At 52.3% G+C, this 13,025-nt stretch overlaps 1 protein-coding gene across 1 annotated transcript; it reads right to left on the bottom strand.

Moving 5' to 3' along the window:
- Positions 1-3,615: 3,615 nt before the first annotated feature.
- Positions 3,616-12,108, bottom strand: CXCL14 (C-X-C motif chemokine ligand 14). The gene is made up of 4 exons (XM_003266407.4): positions 11,622-12,108; positions 11,342-11,447; positions 7,491-7,604; positions 3,616-4,781 (listed from the first exon to the last, which is right to left on the bottom strand). The coding sequence occupies exons 1-4, from the start codon at positions 11,719-11,721 to the stop codon at positions 4,766-4,768; spliced, it is 336 nt and encodes a 111-aa protein (XP_003266455.1). The 5' UTR covers positions 11,722-12,108; the 3' UTR covers positions 3,616-4,765.
- Positions 12,109-13,025: the final 917 nt, after the last annotated feature.

Below are 13,025 nucleotides of genomic sequence, written 5' to 3'. Positions count from 1 at the left end.
CCCTGTAGACTGAGTTTCTGGAGGGGCCATCTCCAGCATCCAGCACAGAGCAGATGTTTAATCATGCAACAGTAACTGAGTGAACGAATGGTTGAACTCTGTCCTTGAGGATAAAGGAGCACAGCCAGTCATACCTCTGTTCCCCATGGTGCCCAGCAAAGTTTAGCACATAGCAGTAGCTCAGGAATGCGTGAAGAAAGCGTGTTCTCAGGGATCTCCCTATGATCCTAATGTTAATTCAGCTGTGTTTGAGTACCTCGTAAGTGCTATCATAGATTCTGGGAGGTTTTTACAAAGCAGCATATGACACAGCTCCTGGTTTCTAAGAAGGGCTTCTTCTTAGATGCTCAGGTTAAAATAAAACTGTTAAATTGTAGTGCAAATTATGTAATAATTCAGGACCAAAATAAGTCACCCATATGTGTATTAGAGTTGATACTGGAGGCAGGGTTGGCCCCATGAGTTTGCGACATGTGAGTTGCACAGAGCATGTCTGGAAAGGGCCCCATGCTTGGTTTAATACCCTGCTGTTGCTGTCTAGAAATTCTTAATAATTTTTGAACAGGGGGCCTGCATCATTTTTTTTTTTTTTGCACCTAGCCCTGCAAATTATGTAGTCAGTCCAGGATGACCAGGAGAAGCTCTGAGTGGAGGAGATCTGAGAGTGGTCAGGTGAGGTGGAGGAGTTGAGCTGCAGGGCTGGGCTGGAGCTCTCTGAGGACATGGCCATGCTGGTGTCAGCCCACTACAGCACCAGGGCCTGCTCAGGACGAGCCTGTGGGAAGTCAGGGCAATGGCATTTGGAACCAAAACAAGCCTAACTGTGAGGAAGCAGTGGCTCCAGTGGAGGTGGGGCCTGTATGTGGGCCGGGTCTGCCCTGTGTGCAGAGGAGAAGCTTGCTGTTATCCAGGGAAGCCCATGAGAGCCACCAGTGCAGAGCCCACTCTGAAAGGCCACCTGGCCTCGCTTTGCTGCACTGGGATTACTCTCTTTCCTGAAAGCTGGCAAGTGGACACCTCATAGGGATACTGGGAGGCCCAGAGGAGAAGAGGTACAGGAAACAGGTCTGTAACCCCGGGAAAGAAGATTCTTCCCTGGAGCCTCACACAGTTCCAGGCACCTGTGGGTCCTCATTTGGTGTTTGGTGAAGTATTTGGGCTCAGAGTCTATTCTTAGTGGTCAGGCTAATCCCTGTCTGCGGGAGGAAAGGGCCCAAAGCTCTCCCTGGAAGCATAGCTCAGCCTCTGTTCTCCTGGGACCCCATCTCTGTAGGGAATGGAGACATTTACACGCAGACTCTCCACCCTTTCTGCGCTTTGACCAGCTGAGGCTTGATTTCCAGGACTTCCTCTACTCTCCTAAGCAAAGTGCTTCACTTCTCTGGGCACCTGCCACATAGCGCATTGTGGGAGTGCAGATAGAGCATGTGGGGCCAGTGCTTGGGTGAGTGCCCGGATCAGTGGCTGGACCAGTGTGAGGTGACACTGTTACTGTTATTAATGATCCAATCTGTGACTTCAGATGTCAGAGAAGGGAGGGACAATCTGGGCCAGCACAGTTGGAGGAGGGTGGCCTAGCACTAGAGCCACAGGCAGGATGAGGAGAGCCCCAGCAAGGACAGGGAGTGTGTATGGCTTGTTTACAAGCGGCACCCCATGGCCTGTGCTGTCTTGGAGCGGCTTTTGCTCTCGGCGGCCGGGGCTCTTCAGCCAGCTTTGTATACTGCCTTTCCTTCCTGAGGCTCCACTGGTGCTGCTCTGAGGTCAGGCAGGGTTCGGGGCTCCCAGCAAGAGGCTTGGCCTCCGCTCTGCCCTGCCCTGGTATGCACTGTCTTCTGGGGCTCTTGCATTCTGTTCTGTCTGTTGGTCTCAGGGTTTCCCTGTCTAGTCTACCTTCTTTCTCCATAATGAAGGGAAAGGCAGGGCTGCTGCAGGGCATTCATGGTCTCCAGTTCACTGTGGCCTCAGCCTGCCCCTCCTCCACCCCTCAGCAGAAAGGCTGCCAGGCCCAGCCATTGAAGGGTGTGATGAGTGGTAGCTTTGTGACTCTGGGCAACTTTCTCAACCTCTCTGATCTTCAGCTTCCTCAGGAATACATGTGGTGTAATCTGAAGCCGCCAGGAGGAAACGAGATGGTGATAAAAGCGTTTGTGGTAGCACCTTGCCGGGGACATGCTGGGACAGGGTACTTGCTGGGTGTCCTCATAAGTGTGTGCAGAACCAGTGTTTCAGGAAGCTTCCCGGGGAGGTGAAGGGGACTTGGGTGACTGGCTCCCAGTTGCTAGTGTAGCAGACAGGGTGGAGTCCTTCTGGGTGTGGAGAACCCAGGGAAGGCAGAGAGGCCTGTTTCAGGGCCTGGCTGACTTTAGGATACAGTGAGATGCAGGGCTGTGGGTAGTTGGTACAAAGTGCAAAGTGGCTGGTCTGGTGTTGTGCTTATTAAAATAGCTTCTGGCTGGGCATGGTGGCTCATGCCTGTAATCCCAGCACTTTGGAAGGCTGAGGTGGGAGGAGGATCACTTGAGTCCAGGAGTTTGAGATTGGCCTGGGCAACGTAGAGAGATCCCATCTTGCCAGGCATGGTGGTATGTGCCTGTAGTCCCAGCTACTTGGGAGGCTGAGGCAGGAGGCTCCCTTGAGGTCAGGAGTTCAAGGCCGCAGTGAACCATGATCGTGCCACTGCACTCCAGCCTGGGTGACAGAGCGAGACCCTGTCTCAGGAAAAAAAAAAAAAAAAAAAAGGAGGGCTTCCATTACCACGTGCTCACCATGCCCTGGTATCCTGCTAAGTGCTTTACATGGGCTTACGACATGCAGTCACTAGAAGCACCATGAGGTGTGCCCTACTGTCCACCTGTCCACCTGGCAAGGGCAGGAACAGCTCCAGTATCTCCCAGGCGTGGCTCCCAGATGCCCAGCTCCAGAGTCCCACAGCCTCCCAGGTGGGCATTTCCCACCTCCCTGAGTCCCCCTGGCGTCTTGGGGCCCTGGACCCCAGGGCATCTTGACTGGTCCCATCTACTGTCTTCTCTAAGTGGGAGAATATGAGTGATGTGCTCACCTCATTGAGCCTTGGTTTCCTCATCTGTAAAATGGAGCTTCAATAGAACCACCCCCGTTGTGGTCGTTACCAGGATTCAAAGAGATAGGGCATGTAAGGCTCTCTGCACAGGGTCTGGCTCACAGTAGGCAATAATTACACCAGTCCTCTATTGTTGCCGTCCTCATGCAGCCCCAGGGAACTTGGAGAGCCCTTGGCTGAGGCATCCAGGCTCTTTGCTGCCCTCTGGTGCTGAGGCACAGCGTGGTCTTGCGTGGAGGAGGCTGGGATCGTGACCCTCTAGTTCCCTGTGCTCCATCCAACCTGCCCGCTCTGATAAACCTGCTGCAGGGGTAGGAATCATCGGGGAAGGAGCCTTAGCCTCAAGGCCTGGCTTATTGGCTTCCCGACTGTAATGACAGCTCCACACATTCCACAGAGGTGATGGTGTTGACAGGTATTTGGGAAATACCAGTTTTCTTTCCCAGCATATTTGTCCTTATTTTTTCAGGACATGGTAAACATTTTATTGTCATCCTAGCTTAATTAAATAGAAAAAAGGCAGCAGTCTAGAATTTTGGTTCATTTCAAATATATTTTATTACTTTCCATCTTAGAAAGAATATGAAACCTGCATGCAATGCTAATGGTTTCTGACATGTACATAGCATATAACACAGCAGTACAATGTGGCATATACTGGGGGGCAGTGTGTGGAGGGGGCGTTCTTAAGGGTATATGTACAGAGGAAAGGGTGCATGGTCATCTTAGCTTTCAAAAGAGGACTGCACTGTTTAACATTGAAGAATTACATGGGGAATCACAAATATATTGCTTTAGTACTGCATGTTCCGTTGTGGTGAGGGAAAGAAACATGCTTTGAAGGCTTTCCCTTGTCAACAGAATGTGTGTCTGTAGCTGTGTATTGCGCATGTATTCATATATTTTTAAGTTTTCTCCTAAGGTTTTTGCTGACAGTATTGGGAACCTCACGTGCTTCTGAAGCATTAAATATTGAACCTGTGAACCTTTCAGAAACCCTCAGGTTGGGAAAGACCCCACACCTTCTTTAAGGATCATTTGTCTCGCCATCACAGGATCTTGGAAATGTTTCCTAGGGTGTGTAAAAATTAACCAGGGGGGAATGAAGCACATTTTTCTGGCAACCAAACTTGAGTTCCTCAAAGAACAGATGCAGAGAGACCTGCTCCTGCTTGCCTGGCTACAGGGGCCACTGCGGAGTCACACTGAGGCTATGACCGGCCATAAGCCCACGTGGCAGCTGTGCCGAGGCACCAGGATCTCTGAGCGGAAGCTTCCCAAGCTAGGAACGGAGCAACACTGCAATGAAATGTGTCCACCAAGCTCATTGTTCCTCCCGGGCGCTTATAAAGCTCAGATGTATAGTGACGTATGGACAAATACAAAAAAGCATTTTTTAAAAAGGAAAGGCATGAGTTTTCCCCTTTTCGATAAAAAGCAGCCTGTGGTGAAGTCTGGAGCACAAGAGAGATGGGTCTCACATCTGGAAGCCTTTCGCACACAGCTATAAAATGTAAAAACTGACCGTTGGTAAAAAGTGCTTCATAACAATATATAATTTGTGTCTTATGCCTGTGAGAAAGAAAGGCTTTTTTTTTTTTTTTTTTTTTTTTTTTAATCTGCAAAGTCCTTTGCACAAGTCTCCCAACTGGTTTGGAGTTTTCCCATCTGAGGTTTTTCACCCTATTCTTCGTAGACCCTGGGGAGAAAAAACACACATGTAAGTGGCTCAGGACAGGACATGAGGCAGGCAGTTCACAAGCTGCTGGCTAAGCGGCTTCATTCACTTCTGGTCTGCAGGGAATGCCCCTGTCTCAGAACTGCAGGAACCCCCAGGGAGAAGTGGGAGGGATCCTTCTGAGGATGTGGTCCCAGGGGACCCTGAAAACTCACACTAGTGTGGCTTTGTCCTTTCTAACCATCTGCAGTCTCACCTCTGCAATCTCATTTTGTCCTCAGAGGCCTATGGAACAAACCCGCTTTGCATATGAGGAAACTGAGGCACCACAGACTTAAGATTTGACCAGTGGCCACTGACTGTTAGTGGCAGGAATGTAGTCTTTCTCTAGCATGGCGGGCTGCTGCCGCACCTCCTTGTTTCTTTCCGCGTCTGTACTCAGCCTTTCTATTTAGAGAAAATAGCAAGGGTGGGAGGCATTCTCTCCCTTGACTTAGGCTTGTATATTTCTTTGTATTTTGCCCAAATAATGCATGTCCTCCAGAAGAATGCTAGCTCTAGAAGCTGCTTCCTGGAGACAGAAGAAGTGGTTGGTGGGGTGGGGCAGTGGTGCAGGAGGCCTGTGCCCCTCAGTCCCTGCTCTTGGCTGCATTGCCTCATCTCTACTGGTTCCCAACCCCACCTTCCCCTCACCTCTCAAGCTGTCCCCAGTTAGATATTTTGCTTTCTTCTAGTTCTGCCCCATGGCTGCCCTGGGGCCATACGTTACACTTAGCCTATCACTTCTCTGTCTCGTTCTTGATTTCTGAGTAAGACCACCGAATTATGCACTGAAACAAAATGCCTGACTAGGCTGCTTCCTGTGGTAGCCGGAAGCTCCCTGGAAGCTCTGGTCTCTGAAGTGAGCTCCTCTGTGTGGCCCCCATGGGCCTGAGCCCACCGTATACCCTTCTACTTCCTCCAACCTAGCTTTGGCATTCTCTCTCTCTCTCTCTCTGTACAAAGAGGACTTCAAACACTTCCTTTATCACCGTTCTACATTCATTAAGATATTTTCAACTTGTTTCAGGGGAGGGAGGTGGGGAGGGCAGGGACCTCAACACTCCAAGAAAGAGGGGTGAACTAATTTTATAGCAAAGTGAGAGAAGTCCTGGTAGCTGAGAGGCTCTCGTTGCTTTTGTTATTGGAATTTTCAGGAAAAAAAAAGCAGGGCCATGTTTAGACCTGTGGGTGCCTCCTTTTCTAGGCTGCAGCTCAGGTGGAGGGGAGGAGCAAGGTGAGCTAAAGGTTTGAGTATCCCCCAGCAGTCAGATCAAGATGCCCTCAGCCTCTTCCATAACCTGCCCATGGGATTAGCCTTCTGCCAGTTTTGATGATATACGGCCTGAAGGGTGACAGAGAGTGGACTGCGCAGTTCTGGCCTTTGCCACATGAGCTGCCTGGCTTGACCAGAAAGAGGGCTTCATTCCCATCAGATTTATAGAAAATAATTTCTCGCTCTCATCACTTTCTATTTCAAGCAACTGCAGATGAGGCTGTTTTGGAGGCAGCAAAAAAGGCTCAGGTATAGGGGTTGAGCCTGAGTGTCAGCTCCGAGAGAGCTGGTCACAGGGCTGAGCTTGGGGTAGCACGGCTGGGCCAGGTGAGGGGAGGGCAATGCAGGCACCCACTATGGCTGTACCTTACACCCTGTGAGGGCAGCTCGTGGGGTGGCACCAGGAGGCCTGGTTTGCTCTCCTGGCTTTGCCCTGTCCTCCTAGGCAAGTCACCCCTCTCTCCCATTTAGGCTTGATTTCCCCCTCTGCAGCAGGGGGTGCTGGCACTAGCTCCTGGGGAAGTCACCTGCATGGTGTGTGCATGCATGCGTGTGTGTGTGTGTGTGTGTGTGTGTGTGTGTGTGTGTGCTTCCTGATCATGCTATGCAGGCAAATGTGTAAACAGACTCTGTGTATTTGAGGAGTGAGACAGGACAGGCTACCTTCGCATGGTACAGGGGAGTTAGGAACTGGATTCTCCCTCCGAGGACAGACATAAGACCCCAGGAGACCAGAGATGGGAAGCCACCTTCTGATTTTAAGGAAACAGTGCCCAGTAAATATAGGGCTGGTTCAGGGTGCTGGTGGTCTTAACACTGCTGCCCGCCTTGGTTAACAGTGGCTCTGATTTTAAAGAGCCAAACCTGTGGTGCCTTCCAGCACCTGCGAAGGAAGGAGTTTATCAGGTTTCTGGGCAGCAGAGGGAGTGGGGCATCTTGGAGAAGAAAACATGTTTCTGGCAAGGATCATCCTCAGCACCTCATGGTTTTATAGCACAGTTTTATAGCCAACATACACAGTCACCTAAGTGGTCACATTTCACCCCGCTGAAGTCCTCAGAGCTCCCCCTGGCAGCCATGCCAGTGCTCACCCTGCCATTTAACAACTTATGTAACTTAAAAGAGGAATTAAGATTATAATGCGAATATTAGAGGGAAACAGACTTTAGTTTACAAAATGACAAACCTGCCATGCTTGCAAATGGACAAGAGATGGATAGCTAGCTTTGGTAAGTGGTGAGTTCCTTGTCCCTGGGGGTATGTAAGCATTGTCTGAGTATGTGTTTGCTGTGGATGTTGTGGTGGGTGTTCACATATTAGATGGGACTAGATGACCTGGTGGGGGGGGTCCCTTCCCATCCTGAGAGCCACAGCTGGGTCTGGTGGGAAGGAAGGTGAGTAGAGGCAGGGCGTACCTGCGCTTCTCGTTCCAGGCGTTGTACCACTTGATGAAGCGCTTGGTGCTCTGCAGCTTGGGGTGCAGGCAGTGCTCCTGACCTCGGTACCTCGACACGCTCTTGGTGGTGATGCTGAAACGGAGCAGGATGAGGTGGAGGGTTGAGGAGCCTGAATATCATGTCGCCTCTTGTGTGGCCTGTGAGTAGCCCTGGGCTAAGTCAGGGCCCTGAGAGACTGTGGCTTCCTGCCTCCTCTCAAGGGAGCCTACTTATGTGCTCACTTCCAGGCTGGCTCTTTGGAAGGTTCTGGTTGTCCCCTTATTCTCTGACTCCATATTAGGGCCTAACCCTGTATGTAGTGAACAGCCCTCACTTTTTCCCTGGGAGTCCTGAGAGTCTGGGATGGTCTCTCCCACCCCCAACCTCATGCAGTGTGTTGTCTCCAGGGCTCAGGCCTCTTTTGGGGAACAAAGGTCAGAGGACTCCCAGCCCCTCTGAGCCTGGGATCAGGAGGTGGAGAAAGCTAATGCCAGCAAGGTGCACATGCCAAAACCTCTGTCCTTGGATTTGAGGAGCTCATGGCAAGGCTCAGACATGCCCTGCAGACATTCTAGTTTCTGTCTCCTCAACCCCAGTTCCCTCTGACCCACCACAGATTGTCCCAGGGCTGGGCATCTCCTGATCCTGAGGCAAAGTCCCGTTGGCCTTGTGTGAGGTTCCAGGTATCTCACCCCTAAGCAGAAGAGTAAGACCTCTCTTCTGCACAGCCTGAAGATCTCAGGCCTCTATCAGCCAATGTCCCAACACCCAGCAGAAGCCTAGCCATGTGGGTAGAGAAGCAGGTGTTGTGCAGACTGTAGGGGCCTGGGACTGAATCTCAAGTTTGGCTGTGGGACCTTGGGTAACCTCTCTGAATCCAGTTTGGCCATCTGTAAAATGGGTACAATAATAGGACTATCTCACAGGGTTATTGGGATGATTAAAAGATACAATCTTTACGAAGTACCCAGGACCTGGTAGATGCAAAATTAATAGTTACTGTTACTAGTCATTGGTCATGGAAGATGAAGTGGCCAAGGGGAAAGAGTAGCCTTGCTGTGGGGGCTCCAGCCTGAAGGGTGAGACAAGCCTGCTGCTCAGAACTTCTGAGCCCCTCTAGGCCACAGGCATGACAGGAGTTGGGGGGAATAAGGGACCACCTAGGGTATTTGGAAAAGTGCAAGGTGAGAGGTGAGGATGCCACTTCTTGAGGGGTCACAGCCATGCAAGCCATGATGGTAGACTGGGGTGCTGGAATGGGCTTGGAGGGCAAAGAGGGGAGACTGGAAGTGAGAGTGGAAAGAGTGAGAAGAGAGGGACAGAGGTCAGCTAGTTCCCCACTGTTACCAAATGGAAAATGTCAGAGCTTATATGGGCTAAGTTCTAGAAGGGATAGGATTCCCATTACTTCAGTCTTCCAATTGATGGGGAAAGAAAATCGGATCTTGCCACCAGAATGGGGGCATAATGTTCCTGGGCAACCTGTTCTCTTCCCTTCTCCGTGCTCTTGGTTTCTGGGGTCCCCGCTAGGGCCTAAGCTCCTTGGGGCAGGGGGTGGGTCTTCCTGCTGATGCCAGGTGATGGTGCCTGCCTTGACTGGACTCCTCTGTGACCCGGGTCATTCCTCTAGCCTTGAGCACGGGCCAGGCTTCAGAGTGAACTCTGGTTGTCTCTCTCCCCCACTGTGCCCAGTCACCCTGCAGGAATTTAGCAAATGCTTTTCTCTTTCTGCCTACAAGGCTGCTTTAGCATTCTGAAGGAAAGGACGTGGCAATGCCTGATAAAAACCCTTTTCTCAGTTAGGTCAGCGTGCAGGCTGTGCATCCCAAATCCTGAAGGTCAGGTAGAGCAGGAAGGGACACTCAGCCCTCTCACTACAGTGCTCAAATGCCATGTCATAATACTGGGATTATGAAAATCGGTTGTGGAGTGCAGACATGGGGATTTGTGACTTCAGCAACTATCAGAAATTCTGAGTCCTGTGACCCTCTCCTCCACAGTTTTGGGGGGGGGTGTAAGGGTTTTGGTGAGAGCTCCATGGACCTATGACACAAATTGCTCTTTCTAGAATTTGGACTCTCCTGGATCCTTCTGGGTGCAAGGACTCCCACTTGCAAAGCGGACCTCTCCCCCAGCCCCTACTCCTGCCCCCACCCCCAGCCACAGCAGAGATTTCTGGGTGACTCAGCGTGAGCTGGAAAATTTGCTTTTGTTCAGGCTTTGTGGCTGAAAACCTGCTTTGCAAAAGTGCTGGCCCCTCATCTGATTTGGAGAGTTTTAGGATTGTGGAGAGGGAGAGGAGCCCCCAGCCCTCAGGGATGGAGTGGGAGGCTCTAGGGGGTGGGGTGGAGGTTTAGTAGAGGGTGATTGAATTGTGTGCTGATCTCCTGAGGCCCCTGCAAGTTTCTACAATGCTCCATAAAGCCTTTCTCACAGTTGCCTAGCTATAGTTTTTCTCTATATGTGGAAAAGTTTAGCCAGGAAAAGAGCAAGCCTATTTACTGACGGCTCTGTCCTTTTTAGGTATCACTGCATCCTTTACCCTGCTTTCTTCCCCTGCAAGGTCTCAGAAACTTGCTTGGTTAATGGAGTGGTTTTCAGCTCTTAGACGAGTGAGATTTAACTTGGAATTCCCCTGTCATTCTTAGCCCCCAAACTGGAAGCCCTGAGGAGCTTGGAGCTCCTTTCCCAGCTCATTTGACACTTGGCCCCTACCCAAAAGGATTTTTGGGTATTTTCTTTGAATTTGGTCTGCAAGGCAAGGGGTAGGGACAAGGGGGTTAATTTAGGTGTCTGTGAAGGAAGGCAGTGGGGTCAGCTCAGTTCCAGTGGATTTCTGAATTCCCCTAATTTCAGCCTGACTGTGTAGCCCCTAGACGGGGATGGGGGGTGCTGGGTGGGGGTGTGCACTGCTTTTGCAGACACTGTGTGAAGGCCTTTGGGCCGGTAGGGGCCAGCTGGAGGAGGGCACTTGCCCAGACTGAGAATAAAGTGCGTCCTGTTTCTGGGGGAGGGGAAGAGGGGCCAATGGTCTGTGGCAAATATTTGGTAGCTGCTTTGCCAAGGGCTCCCTTCCTGGCCAAGAGCATATTGATGAGGAGGCAGCGGTGCTGGCCTCAAGTGGTTAATTGGGAAGGCGGAGGAGCAAGAAACTAAGTGTTCTCTCACTCTGCCCCAGTTTTTCCAACATTCCCCACATCCCCACCAAGCAGGGCTCCAGCCATGTGGCACATTAACCCCAGCAGAGCACTTTCTGCAGTACTGCTCCGTATCGGGGACCCATAAGGAGTACAGCCGGTGAGGGAAGCTCGTGGAGCGTTCTCAAAATGAAATCTCTAGGAGCCAAAAACTTGCGGTCCACTTGTCTCTGACTGGAACAAGGCTCTGAAGGGAGTCAGGACTTAAGATAGTGTTTGCATTAGTCCTCTGTCCAGTGACAGGAAGGCAGCACGCCTCACAGTTTGGGTGTGAGTGTGTTTTAAGTGATTTCAGTCTAGGTTTTCTGAGTTGGCACAAGGGAGCCCTTTAACCCTTGATGGCCCTAGCAGAGTGGGTGGCCCATGGTACAAATAGGGAGACTACTCATTTGAATCCTAGCAAGGGTGAACCTGGAGGCGCTGTTCCGGAGCGGGACAGTGACCCCCTTTCCCGACTGTCTTCCAGAGTGTCTCGCCAGCGTCCTAAGGACTCGCTGGGCAATTACAAAGGCTTTTCCAGGGCCTTGACAAAGTCAGAGAGAAATGTTTTTTAGCCCGACCAGGCCCAGGCTGTGCCCTGGCATCGGGTTGACAGCAGTGCGCACCCCCTCAAGGTGAGGAGCGAGAACTCACATAACCATCTTCTCCTCGCAGTGCGGGTACTTTGGCTTCATTTCCAGCTTCTTCACGTCGCTGTAGCGGATCTTGGGTCCCTTCCGGGAGCACTTGCATTTGGACCCTGCGAGCAAACGCGGGGCAACGGCTTAGTTGCTAGGCGGTCTCCTGCCCCTCGACCACCTTGGTGCCCACCCAGACCACCCCCGCGGGATCCCGGGATGCCTAGAAATTGGAGCTTGGGTTCCCCAGGACAGGACAAGACGAGACGGCGACAAGGGGAGCTCCCCGCACTCACCGTCCACGCGCGCGGTGTACAGCGCCAGCAGCAGCAGGAGCAGCGCGGCCGCCAGGAGCCTCATGCCGACCGGAGGGGCGCGGCGCGGGAGCAGGGACATGGGGAGGGCGCTGGCCCGTCGGAGCGGCGGCCCTGAGACGCCACCCGGCTCTGCTCGGCTTTCTCTGCCCGGGGCGCGCCTTCCGGCTCGGCTGGCTCCGGATGCGCCGTCGGTGGATGCCCAGGGCTGTCTGTCGCCGTGCGCTGCGCTCTGCGCTTGTCTCCGCGCTCTCTCCACAGCCTCCCTCCGCCCGCCCTGGCCTCTTTTAAATCCGCTCCTGCCCTCGCAGCGAGCGAGCTCATTAATATGCAGAACCACTCGGTGACTCACTGAGATTTCTCAATGTGGTGAGAGGAGGAGACCTTCCCAGCCCGCCCGTCGCCCGCCCCAGGAAAGGACCCGCTATCGCAGCGGCGCACACCCGGAGCCACGCGCGCACACGCACACACACATCCGCTACCCTCTCGCTCACACAACACGCCTCCTTCGCACACTTGCACACCCATACCACAGCGTGCACACATTTCCAGCGTCCCGCTCTGCCTTTGGGGAGCCCAGACGGTGGAGAGGCTGCTGAAGGGCACTGCTTTTCTGAATCGCGTGGTTCCCTCTCTGGCCGGGCAGGCCAGCTTTTCTGAGCCGCCGGGAGACCCAGGCCCAGGGCCCAGATCCTCAAAGACCTGAAAAGGTTTTGGAGCAGGTGCCAAGTGTGAGTGCCTGCAGGCCTGACCCCCCAGGGCCCCTGCTGGGCCAGAACACAAGGCCCATTCTGGACAGGGGCTTGTCATAGATTGTCCAGCAGCAAAGTCATTGACTGTGGTCACTGAAACTGACTCAAAGAGGGTATGTGTGTGTGTGCGGGGGTGGGGACAGGTATTGGGGAGGGAGTTTTGGTGACTCCCAAAGGAAAGCTCCTTCAAGTGGGTTAGTGGCCTGGTGGCTGTGTGAGTGTCTGGGTGGTGGGGAGAACCAGGAGGAGTCCTCACCCTCACACTACTCTCCAAAGCCAGGTAGAGAGCCCTAGCAGAGAGCGAAGACAATGGTAACCATCTGGATGAAGGCCTTCCCATGTTCTAGACATTGTGCCAGAATGCGAGGTGTAGTGGTGTGAGCCCAGCCATGGTGGCAGAAATTCCCTCCTCACTACTTTCCAGCACAAGTGACTTTACCGCTCTCAGCTTTTGTTTCATCATCTGTAAAGTGCAGATCGTCACAGTGTTTCTGATAGGGTGGCTGTGAGAACTATAGAAATCATACATGTTGTCAGTACCCGGGAAATGTTACTTATTGGCACCATCATTTTATATCTAATTTATCTATTACTTTGATTCTTACAAATTGGTACTTTTCTTCCAAGTTGGTAC

This window comes from Nomascus leucogenys, chromosome 2 (assembly GCF_006542625.1).
Source record: "Nomascus leucogenys isolate Asia chromosome 2, Asia_NLE_v1, whole genome shotgun sequence".
NCBI classification, from domain to species: Eukaryota; Metazoa; Chordata; class Mammalia; order Primates; family Hylobatidae; genus Nomascus; species Nomascus leucogenys.
This window is presented reverse-complemented; position numbering and strand designations above follow the sequence as displayed.